This window comes from Cavia porcellus, unplaced genomic scaffold (genome assembly GCF_034190915.1).
Source record: "Cavia porcellus strain 051 isolate PalLab524CR breed Dunkin Hartley unplaced genomic scaffold, mCavPor4.1 scaffold_1, whole genome shotgun sequence".
NCBI lineage: Eukaryota > Metazoa > Chordata > Mammalia > Rodentia > Caviidae > Cavia > Cavia porcellus.
The window spans coordinates 56359911-56385898 of NW_026947484.1; the positions used below are offsets into that span (position 1 = coordinate 56359911).

The 25988-nt window shown below is 46.5% G+C and overlaps 1 protein-coding gene across 2 annotated transcripts in view; it reads right to left on the reverse strand.

The window, feature by feature from the left end:
- The window catches only part of Fbn1 (fibrillin 1), a 207572-nt gene that overhangs the window by 154429 nt on the left and 27155 nt on the right, over nucleotides 1-25988 (reverse strand). For both annotated transcript variants that reach the window (XM_003471859.5, XM_023565924.2), the window contains exons 4-5: nucleotides 19196-19291; nucleotides 17528-17623 (exon numbers count right to left, since the gene is read on the reverse strand). In XM_003471859.5, the coding sequence (XP_003471907.1) occupies nucleotides 17528-17623; nucleotides 19196-19291 (192 nt within the window). The remainder of the gene's footprint in view (nucleotides 1-17527; nucleotides 17624-19195; nucleotides 19292-25988) is intronic.

A 25988-nucleotide genomic window follows, 5' to 3' on the forward strand; every position in this document is an offset into this window, starting at 1 on the left:
CAGAAGCTTCTTCATCTGGTGGGTATATCTAAGAATGTGCCAGATGGAAGGAATAAAATGCATAAAACACAAAGCTAAGAATGTGCTCTGCAGACTTCACTGCTGGTTGTGACAACAGGCGATAAGGCCAAAAATGCCCCCCCCCCCAGTCCCAGATTACAAATACCCTGGTGGCCTCTTGCAAAGGAGTCTGGACTTTTTCTTAAAGACAGTAGGAAGTGGCTAATGTGCCAATGTATGTTTTAAAAATATAACCCTGATTCACTCACTCAACAAGTATGTATGAAGCACCTACTTCTACAAGCACCATATATGGGAACATCTATACCCTAAACACTTCCCGCTCTGCTTATCATGACAAAACAGCCTGATGGAACTGTAACAAGCTAGAAGAAATGCTGGGAAATGTTAACAAAGTGATTAAGAATATGGAAAAGCTCAAGAGGGCACAGCGGCTTTCACGCGACATCAGATCAAGATAATCTTGAATCTTCCATGTGGAAACTCCAAGCAAGACACAAAACAGCACAGTTTTATGAAAATTGAAAAACCGACTCTTACAAATTGCGGAAGGTCTATAATGTTCAAGTCTCCGATTCTCTATTTCCATGAGAAAAACCTTCCTTTTTCTGTCCTCTCTGCTGTGACTCCCCCTGGGCCATGCTCACTTTAGTAAGAGCAGCCTGCACCAGGCTCCCTCATTGAGCCACGGGCTTGTCCCAATGGACCGTGAGCTCCACAGGCACAGACACCTGGTCCACAAACATCATACTTCTACAAGCACCTGGAAGCCACTGGTCCCAGAACATCCTCCCTCGTCAGTGTCTGGGGAGGAGGGAGGGCGAGACAGCTAAAGGGAAGACAGAGACTAAAATGGATTTGCAGCTTACCACTGACACCACTCACAGGACATGTTTATTAGGAGCCTGCGACGTCTCACACACCACTAGTAGCTGAGCGTGCAATCGAAAACACAAGAGTCAGTGAGGGGAGTAGGGGAAGAATTCCTGTCCTCATGAAACCGATAATGTGGTCAAGTGAGCTGGGCAATATAGAAGAGGTGTCCCAGAGGCTTATAAAACAGAGAAGGTGCAGAGGGGTCCAGGAAGAGCACTTTGCTGCAAAGGCAAACTACTGTGTCCGTTCAACGCCTCCCCCCATCCACTTTGGTTATTTTATTTCCCTTCTTATAAGGAATCCATGCTTCCCTTCGAGACAGCATCCCTTCCAATGGCAATTCCTTCAGAACTCGTAATTCTCAGGCTGTTTTTTAACCTCAGCCTTTTCTTCTGATGCCCAGCATCAATTGGGCTATAAATCTGTCACATGCTACTACTAGTTTAGGTCTCTCCAAGTTATAACCCATGCAGTCCGGCCAAGATACAGAGAGCCCCGAAAAGCACTCTCATCACATCCCAGCTGGAACCTCTTAGTTCATGATTTTCAGTTCTAGCCGGTGTCTCGTACGAGGACTCGCAGGACGGGAAGAACTAGGTCACAGGCATGTTCTCAACATCCCAAGTCCCTAATTGCAATCCCCCCCCATGAAAAAAAATACGTGCCCAAATTCATGTGAACCAAGGTTTCTCCTTCCTTAAGCCAAATAATTTGATTTTCCCTTGTGTAATTTAAGTCAGAAACTTGGTTCTCAAAACAAAACAAAACAAAAAAGTACTTTAGGTTTATGAACCACTGATTAACTCCAAGGAGGGGCACTGAAATACCTAACACTGCTCTTTCCTGGCCCACTGAAATGATACATTTCTTTTTCTTCTGTTTTCTCCATTGTAATATATGCGCACATTGTCAGAATAAGAATACACTCAGGTCACAGATGGATTGGCTTTTGCAGTAAACAAAGCTGTTCTTTCTTGCACTGAGTGGTCCAAAGAATGCTCACTGACCCCTCGGTCAACAGCTCGTCATTAATCAACGGCTCCATTTTTACTTTCCTATTTCATGTGCTGGTACTGCTCCATAATGCAGGCGTTAATCATACAAGTTAGGAAGTGAGCTAGTTAAAATGGAATGAACATCCTATCTGCAGTTCCTTCCCCTGTGGTCTCAGGTGGCAAACGTTATCGAGATTGTGCATTGTAACCAGCCTTTTATTGTAAAAGCAGTCTTCGGCTGGCACCCAATGACTGATTTATGCAGCTGAACAATTTAAAAGCAAATCAAGCTGTACTTAATTGCCTTTTCTTGCTAATAAAGCAGTGTTTCCCTTACACCAACAATCCTGACACACGCTACCTGCAAGAACTTGAAAATCTGCATGTAGAATTGTGGCCAGTGAAGACCAGGATAACAGTGAAGACCTGAAACTTGGTTCAAGCACTTGAGAAGCAAAATATTTTAAAGCTAAACCTTAAGGTTGGCAAAGAGTTCAGATTTATTTTGGTGCACACATCAAACAGAGAAATCAGGAAGAAAATTTGAATCTCCAAGGGCAGAACCATAGGGTGCACTGCCCACCTCGCTCTTCCAAAGGCCCATTCCTGGGAATCATGATCAAACTGTATGGACACTGCTTTTGCTGGTTAATCACGTTACTTTTTTGGGCTGTGTGGCAATGCTGAATTGCATGCTTGGACATTGTCTGTGGTTTGACTTATTCTTTGTTCCCATTCCACTCCCACATGTGCATTCCCCAAAGTGATTTATTTTGAAGTGAACATGTCAGCCTGAGCGATTCATCTCCAACATGTTAACACTTGCGGGCACTTTCAGCGGTCATCACCAGCGTGGTGGACACAGCTTTTCAGAGGCGGCCGGGCAGGACAGATGCAAGGTGAGCACCAGACACGGCAGCAGGAGCGCTCAGCCCTCCTCCGAGGCCTCATCGGCTTCTGAAGGCAGCGCTTACAGCAGAAAATAAGAAGTTATTGTTTCCTAAACTGCAACTGATCATCTCCTCATGCACAAACACAAATCAGTTCTCCCAAGCAAACAACCTGTCAACTGAATTTAGGAATCATTCCATTGATGAAGCAGGAGTTTTCATAATGGCCACTCATTTTCCCTTTTATAATGTCGTTTCAACTACATACAGCTGAATATTTCTGTGACTTGTATTTCTACAAGTCGTCAGGGAGAAGGAGTTGGTACATTCCTGCTCTATGTCCTTTCTAGAAAGTCTCACCTCCCTCAGGGGCTGAAGAACAGCAAGGAGAATCCTGGCAACCTTGTGGTTCAGACGTGGAAGCTCCGTTGTGAACCTAGAAATCTCGTCTCGGTCTGGAAAAGACCCGTGTGGGACAGGAGCACGCGTGGTCTTTCCCCTTCATAAAATGTGGGTTGGAGAACTAAGTTGCAAAGCAGGTTCTTTCAGCCTCCTAAGAAATGCCCTTAACAAATAACTTCCTACTCTTAATCAAACCTGGGCACACTTTGGCTCAGGTATCTAAGTGGTCCTCACTTTGGAAGGAGGTACCTCTTTCCTCCAACCATTAAGACTTTAAGGGAGTTGTTGTATTAGCTTCATAAAATTTAAAAAAAGGAGTCTGAAAAAAATTACATATATATCCTAAAAAGAGATAGCATTACATAAAAATAAATATTATTGTATGATGAAACAAATTATTCAAAGATATCTGAGGGGGGAAACACCCAGATAAGAAGTCCAAGGATAAATTTGGGATGGATGAAGGAATAAGGTCTTCCCTGCTTCTGAGACCATCATTGATCTGCCTGGGACTCCTCAGAAGTCCTTTGGATGAAAATACTCATGGGAACAGCATGCGCCCAGGCTGATACCTCACAGTATTCAGGGGTTCCAGAATTGCGGTTAGTACTGTGTGATTACAGCAGAATGCCAGCACCCACGGACAGCAATGAAACATCAACTTTGAAATCAAAGCAGTAGATTCTGACATTTGACGCTAGCTTTTTTTTTTAGTTATTGAGCTCAACAGAAAAAGCCTGAAATTTCCACCCTTCTTGTTATTTCTCAATCCAACATCTTCTTTTCATTTTCTATTCCTTCTTAGTCCAATTTTCTGGCTGCTCCTCAGCCAATAGACCCTCAAACCTATCCACGGGCTGAGAGTAAAAAAGAGGGACACCCAATCCCCCCACACACATCCGCCATGGTAAAACACGCAGACGTCAAGCCCACTGCTTCCCAGCAATCTGACAAATGGGACATGTAAAAGATGTCTGTTTAAAACGGCTATGTGCTAGCACTATTTTAAAAAACCAAAATACAACTCCTGCCCTTGGAGATCAGTTAGTTAACCGACCAACCAATCCGTCTCTTCTCTATTCTCCTTGAAAGCCATGTTTTGTTCTTTCTATCCTCTATTTCGAGGCTTTCTGAGATGCTCTGGCCTCCACTTACACTGCCCCAGGTGTACTGAGCAAACTGGCCACTTCGGATGGCTCGGAAAGGTAGCACCTAGTCGATGGATGGCAGATGACCCTACCTCCAGGCCACTGAATCTTTGTGAGAACCAGAGTAAGGCCTGGGAAAAAAGAAACAAAATCTACCAGAGACCGTTCCAATGATGCTAGACTATGCCAAGAGCCACACGCCCACATGTGAATTTCTCCTGAAAGCTAGATCTTCCTGTGACCAAATGTTTCTTAGAGGAAGTAAATCAATGGCATATTAATCCATGTCAATCTCGGCTACCTAAAGCAATTCATCTCAATTCTTTCCATTCTCCCTCTCATCTCAGCCACAGATGACCTATGGCCCCTTTTCTGATTTACAGACTCAAACTAAAGCCAACGATCATTTTGTAATCAAGACCCAGCAGTCTGAGGAGGAGAAGAGCTAGCCACCAAAACACAGCTAGAACCACGTCCCTCATACAGTGTGGGAGCTCAGGCTGTGACTTGCTATGACGGAGTCACCAAAGTAGGGTGACCATAGGACACCATCACTGCGACAGATCACACACACCATGCTGAAGACAGCCTTGTTACCACAAGTGATAGACACCAGATCCTTCTTGTTTTCAACCAAAATACACTGAGCATCTACTGGGCTAACGTTTTCTAGTCTTTGTGACGAGATGGTCCAAAACCCCCGTTCTCCTGCAGCGCATGCTCTTCCAGGACACAGTTCTCCTGCTCTAAATTCACAGGTTACCAGAAAAAGCAACCTTCAAATCCCCTAAAATGTGCATCAGGAAAACAAACTGATCATAAAAGAAACCTAATTCTCTGCCTTGCCTGAATCCTCACCTCAGGGTCCCATCACCCCAGCAGGATGTCCTGGGCGGAGCAACAGGACGGCCACCCACTCATTCACACACCAGGTTCTCAGCGCCTGTGTGTTCTCAGACTCCTCGTCTACCCACCACTCAGTTCCAGTGAGATCCTGCAGCTCTGGCTACATTCATCACAGCCTCAGTGGATGTGATTTTACTTCCCTTACCAGGAACCCACTTACCAGGAACGGCAAGCTCTCCCCAACAAACTCCACCCAAAAGATCTGCCGAGGGACCTAAAATACAGAACTTAAAAGACTGAGCTAAAACCAAGACACAGAGGACAGAAATAGCAAAGGGTCAACAGTCTGCAATCAAAGAGGTATGCACAAGGGAAGAACTAAAAGAGCTAAATGCAGGAATAATGATGAAAGCAATGTTTCTGACAGAGAACCTTGAGCTTTAAAAGCAAGCCTACTGTTCACGTGTACAGTATATTCCAGGGACCAGCCCCAAACAGACCTCAGGCCCACAGTCCTGCCTTACAAGACTCACATAGGTCCCTGCAGACCTAGTTTCCTTAGCTATGAAGACTTCAGAGGTAGGGAATGTTTATAAGCATTGCATCAAGTGGAAAGGTTCACAAGTATTTGTCTTCCCTGAAGAACAAACAATTCACAGACTCCCTTGATTGTGAACACAGAACATAAGATTGACACTGCTCGTGGTATAAAAAGGTCAAGGAGGAAACCATCCCTGAATATAAGCATGGTAGGTCAGTCATCTGCTCTTTGTGTTCTAAGGAATTCAAGAGATGAACTAGTCCTGATGACTGCTTATTTATTCCTTCATGGAGTCAAAAACATAAATGCTTACTGAGCTCTTGGATGCTATGCATGAGGTACAAACTGGTGACCGGGACAGATCTGTCCCTCCTTCCCAGAGTGGGCAGGACAACCACCCCCCATGCCATTTCCATGCAGCCACATGCCACGCAGCACGATCCCACCAGCTATGCTCAGGGAGCTTCCAACAATATTTGCTGTGTAATTTATAGTATCTTTCAGACGCAGTGAGACTTTACCCTTCCAAAGCCCACAAAACCACATGTGGCATTACAAAACCAACATGACCAAACAGTGTGTTGCTAGGTACTTGTTGTTATTATGCATATAAAGCCAGCGACTGACGTGGTGGCCACGAGTTGTCCAAATAGCAAATGATTTACGGAGGGCATGCTAGCAATGAGGACATCCAAAGGCTTCCCTGGGGGCTGGTCTGCAGGCTTCCACTCAAGGGCAGGCGTCAGCTCCCAATGCTGGATGCCTAACAGACCCTATTCGGTGCGCCCTCACTTTATGTGTTCGTAGGGCGCATGAATTCCATTTAAATCACGTTGCTGGGGGAGAACCAGGGGCAGGAGCAGAGGAGAGGAAAAACAGTGTAAGTAACCTAAGACCCAAGGTCCCTCTGACTTCCTTCAAATTTTTGTTTTTATGGCCCCATGTGTGCAGCACATGATCCATTCATTGTGCGGAGTCGGTCACATGCTTAACTCTCCGTGTCCCCTTCGCCCACCTGCTCCCTCATCTCTTGGTATACTTCCCTTTCCAAAAGATCCATCTCTGTTTCTTATTATTTATCTTTTATTTTGCTCTTTATTTCACTTATACTTTGGGCTTCTCGTGTAAGAGAAAACACCTATTTCGGCTCCTGTGTCTGACTTATTTTTCTGAATATTACAGCCTCAAGGTGCAGCTTTCTCCTACACGACTCACATTTCTCCTTCTTTATGGCATCTTCATCCATTCATCTGTCGATGGATACAAAGGCAACTCCCAAGATTTAGCCATTACACGTCGTGCTGCTGTGACCATGGGTGTGCGTGGATCCTGTCACACGATGACTTTAACTCTTTTCATCCCTCTGACTTTGAAGGACTTTGGGAACACGGAAGAACTGTCTCACTTTAACTGCAGCAGTTTGGGGCTCATTCTCATGGACAACCAGAACCACCCAGCTTCTGATGCGCAACAGGAAGGGGCAGGGTTCCACTGTCACCCAGTGTGGGCGTGCGGCTCCCACTGCACAAATCTCCACATTCTTGGCCCCCTCCCAGCAGTTGGGTGACCATCAGCACTGTGGCTCTGGACACATCAGCACGGCCCCTGTGAAGTCCCCTGGTGCACCTCAGATAGACACACGGACCCCCTCACCTCGGGGCACTGTCTCTGCCTCCCTTTTGATGGAACTGAACAGGAACAAGCATGGCTTGAGATGTGCAGCTCCCAGCTCCCCTGATGCTGTGGCTTTCCCAGTTCTCCCCTTCCGACACCTTGGTTTAGCAACAAAACTGAAACGGCCTGGGGTTCTGGGAGTCAAAGCCTCTCCACGCCCCCAGCCCTGACCTCCCCACGCCAGACCTGGGTCCAGGTCCTCACACCCCTGAATGTGTGCCTGCTGCAGCTCCTCCCATCGTCCTGCTGATGGACGAGGGTCACTGCTCCTCAATGCCCTCCTCTAAAGCACCTCTTGGGGTTCCCCGCCAGCCACTCCTGAAGGACAGGCCGACTCCCCCTTCCGCATCTGCGCATGTGTCGGTGAAAGTCAACACAACCTTTTGGTAACCTGCAGTTAGTGGTTGGAAAAACAAATGCTTCTCGGGCCACAGGCATCATTACATTTTATGGGAAGGGCTGTGGCCTCCCTCCGCTTTCTCCTCTCTTCATGGCTATCGCACCGGTGTTGCTTTAGCCTCTGTTGCCACTGCAACAGTGGGATATGCGTTTAAAAGAAAAAAAGAAAAGAAAAAAGGCACATGGTTAATATTATATCCAACAAGGAATGTTGGCCTCCTCCAAAGAGAGAATCCAAAAAGCATGCCGTTCAAAGTTCTAAGTGGAAAGAGTGATCACAGCGAGGCCTCCGACTCTAGATCTAACTTCGGTGATCCGGGCAGATTCCGAGTCGCTAAGATTACTTTCACTTTCATACAAGTAAGAGCGCGACGGATTCTTTCTTTTAATTACCCTGCAGTCTCAGTAGATAAATATTCATTATCCCCACTGTAAAGATTAGCAGCCGTGGATGAGACCCAGGCAGTAATTCACCCAGGGCCCCAAAGCCTGCGAAAAGGCAGGATTTATCTCCAGACTCTGAGAAGAGTTCCTTACCAGTTCTCAAGGAGTCACTGGGCAATTAAAAAAATAAAATAAAACAGAAACACAGCATCCCCTACAGAGGCATTTTAAATGAAATTGTTAAGTGACTGTCACCTAACGTTAACTGTTTGGCAGGAGGAGCCCTTCGGGGTAAAGCTGAACTGTGGAAATCATCTCCCAATGGTTTTCTCTCATTCACGAAAGTAGAGAATCACAACCCAGGAGTCACGAGAACAGGCCGTCCCACGCACGCTTGGCACTGGCTTCTCAGCGTGGCTACTTTTGTTTGGTTTTGTGATAGCTTGTTCTGCCTGGCCATGTGGAAAACACAGCCGAAAGAAAGGAGGCCTACATAAGGTCTGAAAAGAAAGGCCCTGTCCCGCTCCAAATTATGCAATGTGAAAAAGAATTAAGGAATTCTCTATGGTGTTTAAGGGTTGCTCTCCATAAAGAAGACAAATCAAATTCTATAACATACTAATTTCCAATGTCAGTTTTAGATCACTGAGACACCAGGACTGCCTCCGCCGTTATCTTCTTCCCCTAGTACCAGAAAGTTCCAAAATATTCTCCACTTTTGAAGAGAAAGAAATAAACATTATACAAAGAATCAACCAAAATTGACTTCTGGAGAAGTTTGGCTTTGTCTTGGTCTTCTAATGTTCACTGGCTTTAATTTATAGGATGCATCACGGGGATTCCTAACAGAATCTGAGGTTTTTCAGGGGGCCTTTAGGGAAAAAATGAGCTAATGCATGTTTAAAAACTCTCAGTTTGGGTGAAAGCTGCCTCCAATCTGCAAGCCTTCTCTTTTAGCCTGACTCGGGATCCTACATCGGGCAAGAATTCCAGGGCCGTCGGGAAGTGAAATAGAAATAAGACTATTTCACAAATGGAATCATTAGAACATTATTTTCTAAGGAAACAAGTACCCTGGTTATTGTTTATTACAAAGGTCTCCTGACACAGTTCAGAGAAAAGGGATTACTGCTGAGGGAATATGGTAGGAAAGTTGGAGAAGATTTCCTTTCATGTGCTCCCCAGAATCCACTTCCCACACATTTCAATTATAAATATTTCATTCATATTTCCTTATGAAATACAGATGGACTGGTAAGTACCGCTGTTCAGTGTACCTTTTCTTAAAATGTTGGGTTAAACAGACATATTTAATATTAAAATATTTTCCCTCCAACCTCAAGATTCCAAAGTTAAACTAGGTAAATCAAGTACTTAATAAAAACCAACCCTCCTCACAGCACTGGCCTTGGTGGTCAATGAGAGAGAAGAAAGCACTGATCTTCATTCAGTGGGGAACACCAAAGTCTGGCTGAGACACCGTTTATAAGTCAGTATTTTATCACCTTTCAAAAGTAGATTAGCAAATTTTATAATTCCAACATCATGAGGTTGCCACACCAAATTTACTTCTCAAAGAAAATACTAAACATACATATTTAAATAAATCACTTATGTGCCATGCAGTAAAGAAAATATTTTAAAAGGAAACTTAAAATATTATAATGTGCTATTAAGTGATCCTGAAAGCCAGGAAGCAGGACTGTAGATTATTTTATGGTCCTATAAGTATTTCAACACAAGAATCAGAACATGTACATAGGAAAAAGTTTCTTGACAAGGTAAACAGCTCATTCCTTACTTTTTAAGAAACACCATTAAAAACCATAAGTATTTATCCCTAAAACGAAGAGCAGGTCACCCTAGTATTTTAAAATGGAATAAAGTGCAAGAAAAAAGAATTCATTGTGAACTAAAAATGCTAAAAAGGCTAATGTGATAAGTGAATGGCAGAAGATCAGAGGTTTAACAGACACATTAACCAACTACTTGGGACATGGACCAGGTCCAAAGGCCAACAGCTGTGGCATTGGCAAAGTGACATAGAAATGGACAGTTAGGAGAGGGAAATGGGGTGGGAGGGAGAGACCCCCCTCCAAAGTTGGCATTGAAAGAGATGTTTAACCAGTCCGGGAAAGCAAACTGTGACCCTAAGAATTCCTGACACCCCCGGTTCAGGAAGTACCCACAGCAACGGAGAGAAGCAGCAGGGGATGTGGGCCAACCGCATCACGCCATTGGGTACCGGGAACTGATCAGAATGTAAGGGGACGGCCCGGCTTGCCTGCGTGAGTCTACACAATCTTCAGCAACAAACTCCCAGAAATGGAGATTTCATGTCACACTGCAACTGATGATCAAATTAGTCCTCATAGGAACACAAAAGGTAAGTACTCTGCCACGACCTTTCTCCAAAATGCTCCAGAGAACCAGACAAGTACTCAGCTCTTCAAAGTGAATATGATGCGTGGAATTAAAATAGCTAACAAGATAGGAAGACATTGCTATAGATAGATCGAGTGACACACTAAGTGACATTAAAGGGTCCTTAGAATTCAGATCTTCGGGACAAAGATGCTACATGCACTAAGTGAGAAAAGAGAGAGAAAGGATTTTAGAATTGGTGGCTTTGGAAACATTGGGTAAGACTAAATCAGCAGTTTCCTTCTTGCAAGAAAGGCAGTAGAACAGCGGCAGCTTTGCTAATAGGACAGTTATCTAAAATGACAGCCTCAGTTGAAGCACCAGGACAGACAGGCGACACGGTCACGGTGAAAGGTGACGGGATGGTGCATCACCTGAAGAGGTGGCATCGTGACCCCCTTCACCCTTCTGCACATGGAGAAGGTGAATGTGCCTCCAGTAGAGAGGTGATGGGCTCCCATGGGACAGGATAGCTGTCCACTGACTCCGTCTGGGACGCTGGTGGGGAGGGTCACTCCGTAGTGCCAAGCCAGAGCCAGCCTCAAGGCCACAGCTCAGACTGAAAACACGCGTGCCCTGCCGTATGTCCAGAAACTGGTTGGCCGGCTGCTCAGACATGGTTCCAAGGGCAGTCACTACTGTGTGGTGCTCCAGAAATGTATTATGGGCCAAACAGTGCCTGGGTAGCTCTGGGCCACCATAGGGGAGAGCTGACACTGGATCCCTTCCCACAGGGCTGCCTGGGGCAGCAAAGAGGATGCAGATGCCGGACACCTGGGGGCTGAGGAAGGAAGTGTAAGCAGCAAGAAGAACGCACTTGTGCCCAAGTGAAGGGATCTGTGGACTCCTTATCCACCAGCAGAAGGACCGGTCCACAGAACGGTGTGAGAGGTGCGGGGGAAGCAGGGGAGGCATCTGCGTCCAGAAAAATACCAAGAGAAAAAAGCAGCTCTGATCTCTAGACTTCTCCCTGGACATCTACTTTTCAACCTATCACTGTCTCACTGTCTAGAGTTGACCTCTGAATTTTACTCTGATTTCTCTGTACAAATGAGATCATGTGATATTTTTCTTTGTGTCCAGCCTATTTCACTTAGCCTAATGTCTTCTGGGTAAATATATAATAATAAATGGCAGGTTCTTCTTTTTTAAGACTGTGTAATATTCCACTCACGTGCATATACCACAGTTTCTTTATCTATTTGTACATCAGTAGACATTAGGGTATTTCCATAACTTAACTATCGTGGATAATGCTGAAATGACTATAAACATATATTAGGTGTTTTAGTTAAATAAGTAGGCTTTAGCTACTCTCAAGACCAAAGGGTAACTATGAAAGTACATAAATTAATTTGTTATAATAGACATCATATAACATTGTTATAAATTTCAAATATATACAATTTTTAAAAAAATTTTTGGTATCTGGAATTGAACTCACAACCTTGTGCTTGCCAGGTAGGCGCCGTGCCACTGAGCTACATCCCTGGCCCTGCAATTATTTTTCAAAATTAATAAGTGATCCCTGACCCCATGAAGCTCTAAAGGCCTCTGAGACAAAGTACGTTCCTACTAACTTTTATGCACTGTGCATCTAGAGTGTTCTGATTATTACGACTCTGGGTTGTTACATGTTGGGCTTTTCCATGTATCGGACACAGAGGAGAACAACAGCTCTCAGGTTTACATAATAAATGCTTAGTAGTTACCTAACAGGGTACTGCATTTTGAGAATGGCCCCATGAAATTCTTATGGAGATAACTGCATAAAATCACCAGCCTTATATCCTAACAGAGAAACTAAGGGAGGAGAATGATAATTTCTCAAACGTCAGCTGCACACAGAAAACACGACCCCTAGCTGCTTATTCTGTTCCCTCTCACAACCGCACAAACACACAAATGCCGCCCCGCCCCACTCACAGGAGTCAGTGCTCCCCCCCCTGGATTTTCACAGTCACCCCGCTCCACTTCCCCCCACTGTTCCTTTCCCTTAAAGCTCTGGCGATCCCCTGTCACAGCTCCTGATAGCCAGCACGAGCAGCGGCCCTGCACTCGGCCACCGTCCAAGCGCTGTCCTCGCAGCTGGGCCTTGGGTTGGAATTGAACAGAACAAATGAATCAGGATCCAGACAAATCCATCGCTCGCCCACCCTCTGACAGCAGGGCCTGAAGCTCTCCAGATGGAGTCAGGAGAGAGGATTTCCAAAAGACTCCCTCCTCCGGCTGGCGCAGAGTTCAGCTTGAAAATGTTTGTCCAGTTCCGTGGGCTTTATGAGCCAGGTGAGAAAATTATTTTCACTGGTTTTTTCTTCCAAACCTATTTTTGACCCCAAAACAGCTAAAATGTGCAATTACCCACTACAGGCATCAGAGGTAAGTATAAATTCTTTGGGGCCATTTCTAAAAAACTCCGATGCCTCCTCGAAGAGAAAAAGTGGGTCACATGTTCATTGAAATGTATTGCTGACTCTGTAACGGCTTTTCCAAAAAAGAGATTCAAGTATGTTTGGAGCAGCTGTGATATTGTAGGGAAAGCACATAACCAGCCATGGTAACTGCACCAGACAACAATATTCCTTTCAGATGTCTCTGGAGGGGCGCGTTGGTTCTGTCCTCTGGACCCCATCTGTGTGTTCTGCAAACAGACTCGAATCTCGCTCTTTCCAAGAGTAAATTGGTACCCTTAAATCACCAAAATCAATCAAACGGAGGAGTATTCCAGAACCCGACATCCAAAGAGGACATCCAAAGAACTGGGCACTTCTTCCTCTCGGTTTTTAAAATTATGTAAAAGCAACTTAGTTGAACTCTACCGAGGAGGAAAACTACTCAGCTAGCCAAGAATTTTTTTCTTGTTTCTTCTTTTCTCGCTCTCTCTCTTTTTCTTTTCAGTGATGAGATGCAAATCCAGGGGCCCCTCACGGGCTGGGGAAGCCCTCTACCACAGCGTCACACCCCCAGCCCTCCACATTTCTGGAATGGTACTTTTTTATTTGAGTTTCTTTCTGCTACCCTCACACTCATGCTCCCAGGCTTTTTTCCACCAGTCCTCAGAAAATTCTCTCTGCTCACTCAGGAGCCCTGGCCGACGACTCCAAGTGGAGCCCAGTGCTTATGTCTACAGCCACGACAGCCAGCCTGGCAGGGCTGAGCTCTGATTTCAACAAGCCATCTCTCATCGATTACTCTTCCCTCAGTTTCTATGACTTCCAGAATTCACCCACTCCCACGATCCACTGCGTTCACAGCAAGAGCACTTAACAAGACTTACTTACTTATTTACTCATGCACTGCCTCTGTTTGTTTGTTTTGCCAGGGATTTATCCCAAAGTCTTTTCATTGACCTCCTACCCCTTCCTTTGTTTTGGGGGGTTTGGGCTGGGCTTGGGATGTGTGGCTCTTGTTCCAGCTGTTTGGCTTTTGTTTTTGATGCAAAACCTCACCAAGACACACGGAGTTGTCCAGGCTGAGCTCCAACTTGTAATCTCCTGCCTCGGCCTGCTACGGTGCTGGGCTTACCATCCCTGGGCCACCTTTCTCCTGTGCCCCTCCACACAGTCTTTTATTGATAGTAACTATAGCAACAGAAACTCACTTGTGCTGTCACCAAGAAAGCAGCCGTACTGATGACAAAGACTGACACAGGGCACTGTGGGGCCACGGCAGCCACGAGTTCTCTGTGTGCTCGGCGGAGGACCGGAAACCACAGATGTAAACTTACAGGAAGGAAATGTCAGAGGAGATAAAAGGAACTGGGAGACTCAAAGAAAACCCTAGGAGACATCACCTGGGTACAGAATGAGAGAGGATGTGGAGAACTCAGGGACCACGAGGGAAGCTCAGGGGAGGGCGTGTGACAGGTGGGTGACAGTCAGGTGGGGACTGGGACACATGGGAGGATGGAGCCACGCTATTCCCAGACAGCTCCTAGGAAGTAATCACTGCAGACAGCGATACAACGACTCAACAAAGAGGGCGACGAACCAAGGTACCCACTTCAGAGACGGCAGCGGTACCCAAGGCGCATGTGCTCCCTAACCCGACAATGAGCGACCCCACTGACTCGTAATTCAGGCTTGGCTCTTGCTGATGTTCATGGATTATTAAATTTCACTCACGGGCATTATGGGAGCCAAATCTCTCCAGCGTCGCTTCCCAGGGGAGTCTCACCCTGGGACCAGGTCCCTGAGGTGCTTACAGCAGTATGAAAGTTGCACGGTCTCCCAGGGCAGAGATGCTTAGCCCAGGAAGTGTTTGCACCTGCCATGCAAAACGCTGCTTTGCACAGGTATTACATCATTTCTGCTTTGATTTCTCTGCTGCTTGGTTTTCGTCCAAACAGACCTCCTTTTTGTCTCCCACCCTGCTTTAAAATGACCATCTTGTGCCCCCAGGGGAAGATACTTCTCAACACGGGTCTGAATTCAATTAGGCACCTGCGTTTCAATCAGCCCTCTTCAGCACAAAGCCCACAGCCAATTCCCAGAACTGCCCACCGGCAGGCAGACAGCAACCGCTGCCAGGGCTCCTTGTCCAGAACCCAGGACGACGTCTGCAGACCTTCCGATGCTCCAGCGCAGACCGACTCCAGCAGCCGCAGGCCAGCGCCCCACATCAGGGCCCGAGCTGGGCGTGGGAGAGAAACACAGCTGCTCCTCATGGGCAGCTGCTCCAGAGGGGACATGGAGACCTGCAGCTTTGACAGAATGTCACCAGTGCTGTAAAAAGTGGTGTGGAAAGAGCTCAGGGTGAGAGAAGAAAACCTGGGTCACTCCCCTGGGAGGAGGATGGGAACTTGATAACGGCTTCCCGGAAGTTCCTTCTTAAAAAACTAAAAATGCTGCATCCCAGTAAAAGCAGAAGGTGACCAGTCCTAGGATTTCTCCAGCTATGCATGACTCAGGAAGTCACCTGCCCCACCACCAGGAGAAATCACACAGGACACATCCCATACTGAGCGTGCATCCGTCATGACTTGGTTCCGAGGGTTTGTTATCCCTCCTGAAATTACCAACAGATATCAGATAAAAGTGTCTGTTGCCTCTAATTCCCTACAGAAGCAAGTGAATAACTTTCAGGAATGCCAAAGCCAGGGAAAACTCTACAGACAGAAATATAATGCTGGCATCAAAAAGACCCCCTCTCCCACATAGGGAGGGAAAGGACCTTCTTGTCCCCTTTTTCCGTCACAGGTCTGGGTGCTCCCCCCAAAAGGGATGAGTGGAGGAAAAGGGACTAAAGAGCCTGTTCCTGTTCTCCCACTGCATATCCATACATGCAGGAAAATCCACCACAGGATCAACTTGATTTAGATAATCGCCCCTGTGTAGACCCACACAGTCCTGCGCACCCCAAAACTTGGAGAAACCCTTGCACCCTATGCCAATTTTTATTAGGAGATTAGAAATCCAATGCACTTCTTAGTTGAACCCTATTTCTTAATCTTGGGCAAAGATCAAATCTTGGAGGAAAGAACTGTGGACCAGTTCCACACCGTGTTCTCTCTGCTTCAGACTATGTTCTGAGCCACGGGGACGATATGCTTTGTGGCGGATTATTAACCATGTGAGCAGATGAAGAAAGCTCTCTGACTTCATTTCATGAGTGATTTCTGCAACACAAAGTCAGCTCTGCATTGTCTGCACACACAGGTTCTCAGAACTGCTGCGTTTTTTACTCCGAATACCAGCGGAGTAAAGGTACAGGTGTGCACGTGTTGAAGACAAACCATTGGAGGGGGGTCTTCAACAGGAGGCCGGGATGGGATCCTGGACCCTGCACCACACAGCAGGGTATTTTGTGCCTTAACAGAAATACAACACAATCTATCCAGTGATAACTGTCAAAACGTATTACAGTATTATTTCATCAGCAAATAAGTGACCATAAGTGAACTTGCACCAACAGAAAAGATAAATGATTTTTCACATACCACTTTCCGCTGCTTTTCCCAGCTGTCTTAAGTGACATTTATTGGATAACTGTGACTTCATCTCTGCCTCCTGTTTTAGAGCCAAAAGATCTTACAACTTCCCCCAAAAGTGAAAAATGACAGGAACCTTCCAAACTACTACAAACTGGGCAGGGTGATGCATTCCCGCGATTCCAGCATTCTGAGAGGCTGAGACAGGAGGATTGCATGTTTGAGATCAGCTTAGCAACTATATCCACTAAAGGAAAATCTGCCTCCAAAAAAATCTTTTTTCAAAGGGCAGAGGTAGCTCAGTAGAAGATCCTGGGTTCAATCCCTAGTACTGGAAAAGAAAAAAGAAAAGCCAAGCCTTCACTGTAAAACTAGGAATGATGAGAAAATTCCTGTGTAGAGACAGACAAGATGATTAACGCAGTCAAAATTTACGGGGAAGAATTTAGGCTATCACACCTACATGATATCTCAATTCCAGATTTACATTTTTTGGTAGGCAAAGCAGGTAAAACACTTTGCTTAAGAGCATCCATGAACACTGAAGTTGAAAGCAGAAAGCCCACGTCCACACAGAACGTTGGGGGCTGTGGGGCGTCCCTGGGGCTCCCCAAGCCTTGGGCCATGAGTTTCACTCTACATCTTGTTGCAGTGTGGACAGAGCTGACCCTCTGCCAGGGACACCCAACCCAAGAGCTCGACTTTTATGCCTTCCTCCTCCACTTGGCTCTTCCCATGCATGCATCTGGCCAGTAAGCCTTTCTAGAGTGTACCGGGATAACCCCAAGCTCCATCTGCACGCTCAGGGGAAGGCCACGGCCTCTACCTGGGAGGTGCAGCCAGCAGCCTGGGAGGACTCAGGACCTCCACCTGTCACCGTGGACACCTCCCCAGAAACAGCACGGAAACCTGGTGGCAGCTCAGCAAGATTCCCAGCGAGGCTGCCGCACGCACCCAAAGCCACCACACGTCCTTCGCAGCAGATTTAAATCCGTTACCTCTCTCGCACTGGGGTCCAGTGAAGCCGTAGGTGCAGGCGCAGCGATTGGGGGCCACACACCTCCCTCCATTGAGGCAGCCGCTCTCGCAGACAGCTGGAAGAAAGGACAGGGCACAGATGCAGCGTCAGCTGAGGGGTGCCGAAGAGCTGGGTCCCCACCAAGGAACACAGTGAAGCTTGGGTGCTACACGGCCCCCTCTCCAGGAGAGGCCTGTGTCACCCAGGACACAGCTTCTGCTGCCTCCTCCCCAGCACCTCTGAGACAGCCCCACCCTGCCATCCCGTAGCCAAGGCTTCACCGAGGAGGACTGGACCCCCTGCTCCTGCAGCCACAGGGACCTTACTGCTGGGAACTCGAACACAGCCCCGGCTTCGCACGTTGAGTCTCTAAAGGAGCCTAGCGCGGGGCGAGTGTGGGAAACCCCCCCACTCAGCAGGTGCTGCTGGCTCTCATGGTCACCTCACCGCCTTGCCCTGGCTCTGCCTCTGAAGAAACACTGTATATCCAATTAAAACCACACCTAGGACTTCCTGTCTGACATTACTTCCATTCCCGTCTCTTCTCTTGCCTTTCATCTCCAGCAACCCAGAAGATCCCTTTGTGTTCCAAGTTCCCTGCCATGTTCTGCCCCATTGCTTTGGCTCGTGCTGTGCCATCTGCCTGAAAAGTCTGTTCCCCATCACCTAATGGCTGAACTCATCCCTCAAGACCCAGCCCAAAGGGGGCCCACACTGGGGAGGCTATTCTGTTACTCCACTCTGTGTGCTGGGCCGCACAAAACTTATCACACTGCAGGGTGGGAACCTTCCCTGAGACAGTATATAAATTTGGGTTCATTATTTTTCAAAATGGCAAAATACATAGAATGACAAAAAGCTGCAGACGGCATGCATACACCATAAAGGATTCATTAGGCAAACAAGAAAATGCATTTAATGGAGATTTGTGTGGTCATTAAATGTTTTAAAAGCTTAACAACATGAACATAACTCTGATAAAACATTAACTGAGAAGTTAAATATTCAGTAAGGTCTCCAGTACCAAATATACATAAAATGTCTATGACACGGTCTCTGGAATGATAGGTGTGGTAGACAACTTTGGTTTCCATATGTTTGAACTTTTCCAAATTTCCTATAGGTGTCATATATATATATATTATTCATCTCAGAGTACTGAAAATGGGCTTTTTGAAGGAAATTTCGCCTTCCTCGAGGCACAGGCCCTGGCGGAGTGCAGCCACCGAGAACAGGGTCTGAGAACGAAGCCGCGGCCCCTGGCGTGGGGTTAGGATTGGCAGAGGCGCTGGGTCAGGCATGGTTCACAGAGGAGACGCAGCCAAGAAAAGCGGGCGCTGCCTGAGAATGAGGTGGAGGCTGCGCACAGGAAGAGAAGGCACCCAAGGGCCCCAGCGGAGACTGCGAACCAGGGGCAGGAGGCAAGCAGGGCGCCTAAGGGAAGTGAGTCAAATAACCTAGTACCTGTGCTCCACATGGGAAGGGTGCTAACTTGTTGACCAAGTGACCTGTCCCCCTGCCGGAGGCACCGGGTGTCTGTGAAAACGCTGTGTCCCCAGAGTCAGAAAATCCGTCCACAATGAGCGTCTTATTCTGGGGGCCACCCACAGTGACCTCCTGTAACCCCACGGTAACCATGGCTACTCACGCTGTCCACAGTGTGTCCCTATGTACCCCTTCTGACAGATGCAGTGGTCTTCGCTGCAGCTGCCTCCGTTCATGCAGCGGATGTTACAGTGTTGTACTGGGAAACAGAAGAAAAAGAAGAAGGACTCACTCGTTTTTGCAATTTAAGTGCCTAGAACCCAACAGTTGAAGGATTTGATTGTAGTTGCTCGAAGATAAAATGATTTACAGGATTCATGTACGGACAGTGAAATGATCTAATTGACAGTGTGATCATTTGTGCATAAAAAGTCTTTTTTTTTTTAGACAGGGTCTTACTATGTAGCCCAGCTAGCCTCAAACTTATGGTGATTCTCCTGCCTCAGCCTCCCGAGTGCTGGGATCACAGGTGTGTGCCACCATGCCCAGCTATAAAGTCATTTACAAATCAATCTAATGGTTCCTTTGGTGTTTATTTTAACTGTGCTAAGTGACTGCCCTGATTTATCAGAGCTTACAATTCAATGCCCTTTCTGTAATTTGTACTAACAGGCTCGCAGTGCTGAGAGGAGCCATACATGATGGCAATAACGGTCCTGTGATTTACAGCCCCAGGTAGGTGGCTAGGGGAAAAAGCCAGAGTAAGAAATTCCATGCCATTCTGTTCAAAGAACTTCTAGAGGCAGAAAACAGCAAAGGGGAAATGGCCAGCAAAGCATTTAATAAGACTGTCAGGCTGGGGTGGGTGCAGAGCTGCTCTCTAGAACCCTCAGACTTAGGAAGTGTGCAGGGCTTGAGGGCTGTTTGTGACTTTTTCACCCACGGGGCGCACATTTTGCAGGGAAGGTAGAAGCCTACAGCCAGCCTTAGACTGAGAGGCCATTAGATGCTGGGAGAAGCTGGAGTCTTAAAATGACCAGCTTGCTCCACTAGGAGAGATCAGGACCGAGAAGTATGTCGCTGCTCTATTTCAGCATGTGGCTGTCTCTGCTGCAGTCACCCAGGAATGCAGCCCGCACCTCTGACACCTCAGGCTCTGTGAGGCCTCTAGAGGCAGCAGCTACCTACACAGAGGAGGTGGAAGGCGTGGGGATTCCGCTCCTCTGAACCCATCCACACATCTCTCTGCGTGGAATGAGCATCGCAGGTTTGGCAGATTCTGTCCTCTGTCCTCTGCCCTGCGGAGGAGCGGACTCCCAGGGAAAGGGCTGGATAATTTTACACCAGGGGAGGCAAATTCCTTCTTCTGTGCCATAGCTTCGAGGGAGCTGCACCCTCCAGGCACCCTTTCCCAGGACCCGATCCTGTCTCCCCAGCTCCCTTCTCTGTCTTCTGTGTGGCTCTTTGATGTACTGATGCTCTGGGTTTCCCACAGAAGAGACATGTGTGCCAGTCTCTTCATGAACGCCCCTTGGAGCGCTCTTTACAAAACAGCTCTCCCCAAACATGGAAAGCCCATCAATATCCAAAGTCCTATTCAAATGTCTTGTCTTTCCCTGGTTATTTTCTAATTTCTTTTTCTTCTTCTCTCCCAAACCAAATGGCAGCCCTCTCTCCTCCGAGAGTATTTCACATGAGTCTTTTGAAATATATATAATTATTTTCCAATCCCACTTGCGTACAACCTTCCTGACAGCAGAGCGGCTGTCCTGACTTTTTACTGCATTCCTAAATTGCCTTCAGTAGTGCTGGGCTGTGCACAGGTACTGCAGGAAACGATGCTAAGTCAATTTCTATTTATTTAAGTCACAGTACCTGATCATGACATCGAAAGCCATGCTCCAAGGCCAGGCTAAGCCTGGGAAGCTGTCCGCTCGCACAGCCCTAAGTAGGTTGCTATAAAAAAAGAATCTTTATCGTATTCTCCATCTATAAAAGTAGAAATGACTCCTTTACGGGAGTATTGTTACAGAAATCCAGCAACCTTGGAAACTAATTCAAAGGAACTGTTATTTTAGGCACCTATAATTCCATGAAAAACATCTCAGCCAAAATGTTTTTTAACTAAAAAATTATCTATAATTATGCAAAGGAAAACAAAAAAAGATTTGGTGAAAACTTTGGGTAATATTCTAAGTAGGTCAGGAAAAGGTGTACAGTTGCTTTAAATGTGAAGTTATACTTAGCTTCACCCTATCTTAGAAAAACAGCACGGATGGGGAAAAGCACAGGAAATGACGTCACCCGCCAGGCAGCATAGGAACTTGGCCCACGAACTGATTTCAATTAGAGGAGCTCATGCCAAGAGCTCACTTCCATTCCCACACAAGCAACAAAGCCATTTAGCTGCTCTGAGATTAAACAGGGAAAAGAAAAAAAAAAAAAAAAAACAGCTAACAGTAGCTTAAATAGTGACTTTACATACTCAAGCTGAAAATCAGAATGATTTCATCTTTTCTCAGGAGGAATGATTCAATTTATTTCACATGTATAATAATCATTTTTAAACTCCCTTGCATATATATATATATATATATATATATATATATATATATGCTTTTACCTTGTCTTTCAGGGGAATCATCTTGAGCATAAAATATTCTTTTAGCATTAAAAGATAAAACACCTGGGCCAGGCTTGTGAAATGCTGAGGCGTGGTTAGACCAAGGTTCCCCACGAGCCAAGGAGCCATGAATTCTTAGGGGGTGGAAGGGGAATAAATTCACCCACAGAGCGCCCCCACTGCATGCCCTGCGGGGACCCTTTCTCCAGGAAACTCTGTGGCCCTGGAATCCCTGCACCCCAGGGAAAGCAAACACTTCCGGGCAGTGGGGACCACTGCTCAAGGAAGGGACTGGGATGGAGCGTCCATTCCCAATCTGGAAACTGTTCAACAGAGGACAGGTCCATCCCTCACTTTTCATTTGGGTTAAATTCTGCCACGGATGCATATTCTAAATTTCACTCTGACTGAACAAAAATTCCAGATGTCTCATCATTAGCAGACCAGGTTCTATGTCTCTAGAAAAAAAAACCCCACTGAAAACCAGGGGCTCCATCTCCACACACAAGGCGGTATAGTCTTTATTGAATGTGTTCAATACCCCAATCAAAATATTCCTAAACTCAATCAGCACTGGCAGAACTAGAAGACGCCAGGCAAACCCAAGTGCCAACATACCCGGGCTTACTCTGTCACATGCAGTTAGCACTGTGGCCCTAACTCGCCTTTGACGGGCTTCACACAGAGCTCAACATCCTCAAACCAAAGGAAAACATTGTATTTTGCTAACATCCCTTGGAGGTCCCAGATTCATGTATGTTCATCTCAGATGCTAATAACTTTTTGCAGTCTCTCAACAAGCACTGGCTGACCATTTGTTTCCATTGGCCAGGAAACAAGCAGAGCGGAAGAAACTTTAGATTATAGCACCACACACACTAATATCTAAACAGGAGAGCACTGTGGGAATGAAAGGTGTGGATACTCGCTGGGGTCTAAATAAAGATCCTCCTTTAATGACAACCTGGTTGACTACTTCTTGGACTTCCCATCTGTCTTTTCTTGCTGGCGAATGGTTCTGTGCATCTTGTTGACAGAGCCTCAGTGTCTTTTCACATTCCGTACACTTTCGTTGATTCAGCCCTGCAGTTTTTGCTGATTGCACTGCATAGCTTTATGTTCTGTTGTACGTCACAGTGCTCATGTAAAAGTGATGCAAACAAAGGCAAAGTCACTAAGTTGGAGTTTCCGCACCCATTTCCCTGCTCTGAATAGTCATAGACACACTGCACATGACTCCTTGAGAGACCAAAGCACCTTGATAGTGAGCAGGGGTTCTAATTTCAGTGTAGGAAAAGCAGAGAGAGGCCAATGAAGCAGGCAGACCAGCTCCTGAACTCTGCACCTGAGATGACAAGCCACGGGGGCCAGCAAAGTCACTAGAGGATAAAAACCCTTGTCATTTGGAGGATTAACAGTTATGACATTCTCCTAAGTGCATAAATGCCCTGTGGTACCTAGGGACGCATCGCTCAGAAGTGAAACGTCATTAAAAGCTTATTCTTAAAAAAAAAAAAAAAACCAAACCTGGCTGAGCTGGAAAAGGTTCAGAGAAACTCAGGTTAAATGACAGCAGGGGTAAAGATGCTTCCAGAGCAGACCAACCAGAAAGCAGAATACCACCTCGCTAGTTATTTCTCGGGACAAAGCTGAGTAGATTCCATGCATTCCAGTATGACTTGTCCATATAAATCCTACAGTTACTCGGAAAGCTTTCTCCAGACTTACATCTGCCTTCCTTCTCACATTCTGCCACGGAACTGCACAACACACCCTCAAGAAGAATTGCTGCTCAGCTTCCTCGAATTCTCAGAGCTTCCAACACGAGTCCTCCCAATCCTCACAGAGTGGAAATAAACAGAAAGTCATACAATTTGGGAAAAAAAAAAAAAGAAACTCTGAGGGGTTACGCAACACGCCAGGACTCCCCAGCCTGACATATGGGTTTATGTAGTTCCTATCAGCTCTCTCAGAGGTTTTGTAGATATGACAAAATCAATCTAAAATTGTCATGGAAGGGCAAAGAAATTGGAATGGCTAAGAATTTTGAATTACTCTGCCCAATTTCAAGTTTCATCCCATCGCTGATTCAGAAAGTAGAGAGAAGTGACAGACATACACGTCAACTGAACAAAACAGAGAAACCAGAAGACTTGTACAAACATAGCAAGATGCCTCTGACACAAAAGTACGGTGTTAGCCTCCCATCCCTGTGACAGCAGCTCTTAGAAAGAGAAAAGCACTGTGTTGGCTCACGTTTGGGAGACTTCACTCAACACCAATGGGCCCTGATGCTACGTGTCTGCTGTGACTTTACTGGGGTCACCTAACCCCCTCCGAAGAGTATCCCAGTGACCCAAAGACTCCCCCGCTGGGTCATAAAGGTAAAGGTTTCACCACTTTCCAAGAGCGCCTCCGTGGGTACCAGGCCTGTAACACACATGCACACCCATGGAGCTAAGACCAAGCTACAGCATCATTCAAGGCATTAAAGGTAACTCTTCCAGAAACAAACAGTGCTGGCATAATTGGAATCTGTCACCAGCAACTGAACCTGAACCTGGATCTCAAGCTCACACCGCTCACCTCAACAGGTGTTATGGACGTAAATGTCAAATTGTAAGGCTCATAGAAAAAAGTTGGAGAAAACCTCTGGGATCAAAGGCTCAGGAAATCATTGTTGACATCAAAAGCATGACTGAGTAAATTAGCTGGTAAATTGATAAATCAGATGTCACCAAATTCGAAGATGTTTGCTCTGTGAACGCTCCCGTAAAAAACAGGAAAATTCAAGTGTTAGAGTGAGTGGGAGCACAGAGTTAGGAAATCACTTATCTAACAAAGAGCTAGCACTTAGAATCTACGAAAAGCTCTCAAACTCATAAGAAGCAACCCTATCAGAGTCTGGACAAGGGCATGAAGAGACAGCATCGCACCAAAAAGAAGAAAAACGCATGTGGAAAAAAAGCGTACACCAAGACGGTCAGCACCGCTGCCACGGGGCAAGTGCAAATGGACACCACAGCTGAGTATCACTGCCCAGCTCAGATCCATCAGAAGAGCTGAAATTAAAAATGGTGACCACAACAAGAGGAGGGGAGGAGGCAGGGAGACTGGGTGCTGATGCACCGCTGAGGAGAAGGGAACACGCCCATCCACACCAGAAATCCCCGCCCCACTTAAAAAAGCTAAATGTGCCACTACCACGCAGCCCAAAAACCGCATTCCTGGGCATTCTGCCCAGAGAAAAATGAAGACTCGGGATCATATAAAAACCTGCATGCAAATATTCCTAAGAGCTTTATCTGAAGAACAGAGAGACAGACAGACAGACAAACAGACAGAAAGACAGGTGGATGGCTGAGACGCCGTGCCACACCCGCCTCAGTAACACTGCAGCAACACAGGAAATGAACTTGGATGGCTGCGGCAGCCTTGGAAAACAAGAGGTACAGGAACAGAGACCAGGGCAGAGGCCATCGGGATCAAGGGGGCACAGAGGCTGGAGGAAAATGACCCAAAGTACCCTTTGGGTACGGTGAAGAATCCTTGCAGTGACAGCAGCATCTCACCATTTTGTAAGGTGCCATCCTGGAAAGACCTGGCAAAGGGTTAGGCACCCAGGGTCTCTCCGTGTAGATCTCTGAACAGCGTATTATTCCAAAGTAGGAAAGATCATTTTAAAAGTCCCATTAAAAAGTGTAAAAAGTAAATCAGGGTGAGCATAAAAGGGGCTTCCAAGTTCTAAAATATAAACTGCGGGAATCAAACTTTACCATAACGTCTTATCTACAGGTACACAGGTTATGCTACGAATGTTTGCATCCCCCAAAAATTCATCTAGGGAAACCCTAGACCCCTCAAGGTCACAAAGGGATCTCTGTCTGCTCTCAGAGACACAGCACCCTGGAGTCCCTGCCACCGGGAGCGCCCTCCGTCCATGCTTCTCGGTTTCCCCAGTACTGAGAGTCGAACCCAGGGCCTTTGCACTAAGTTGCACCCTCACTTTTTCTTTTTTGATTTTATTTTGAGACAAGGTCTTGCTAACACTGGGCTTGTACTTGGGATCCTCCTGCCTCAGCCTCAGGAGTGTGGGGGTTGCAGGTAAGCACCACCACAGCCAGCTCTTCCCATTTTCAGGTGAGAACACGAAACCTCTCAGATGTCCACAACCTGTCAGGGCACCCTCACTCCTGTCACACGGCAGTTATGACTGTTTTCACCAAAACAATGGTGAGATGATCTCAGGTGACCCTTTTGGTAGAACGGGGCAGTGAAGGTTGGTGTGGCCCTGAGCTGAGGCGTGCCTTCTATCACACTCTCCCCAGAAAGC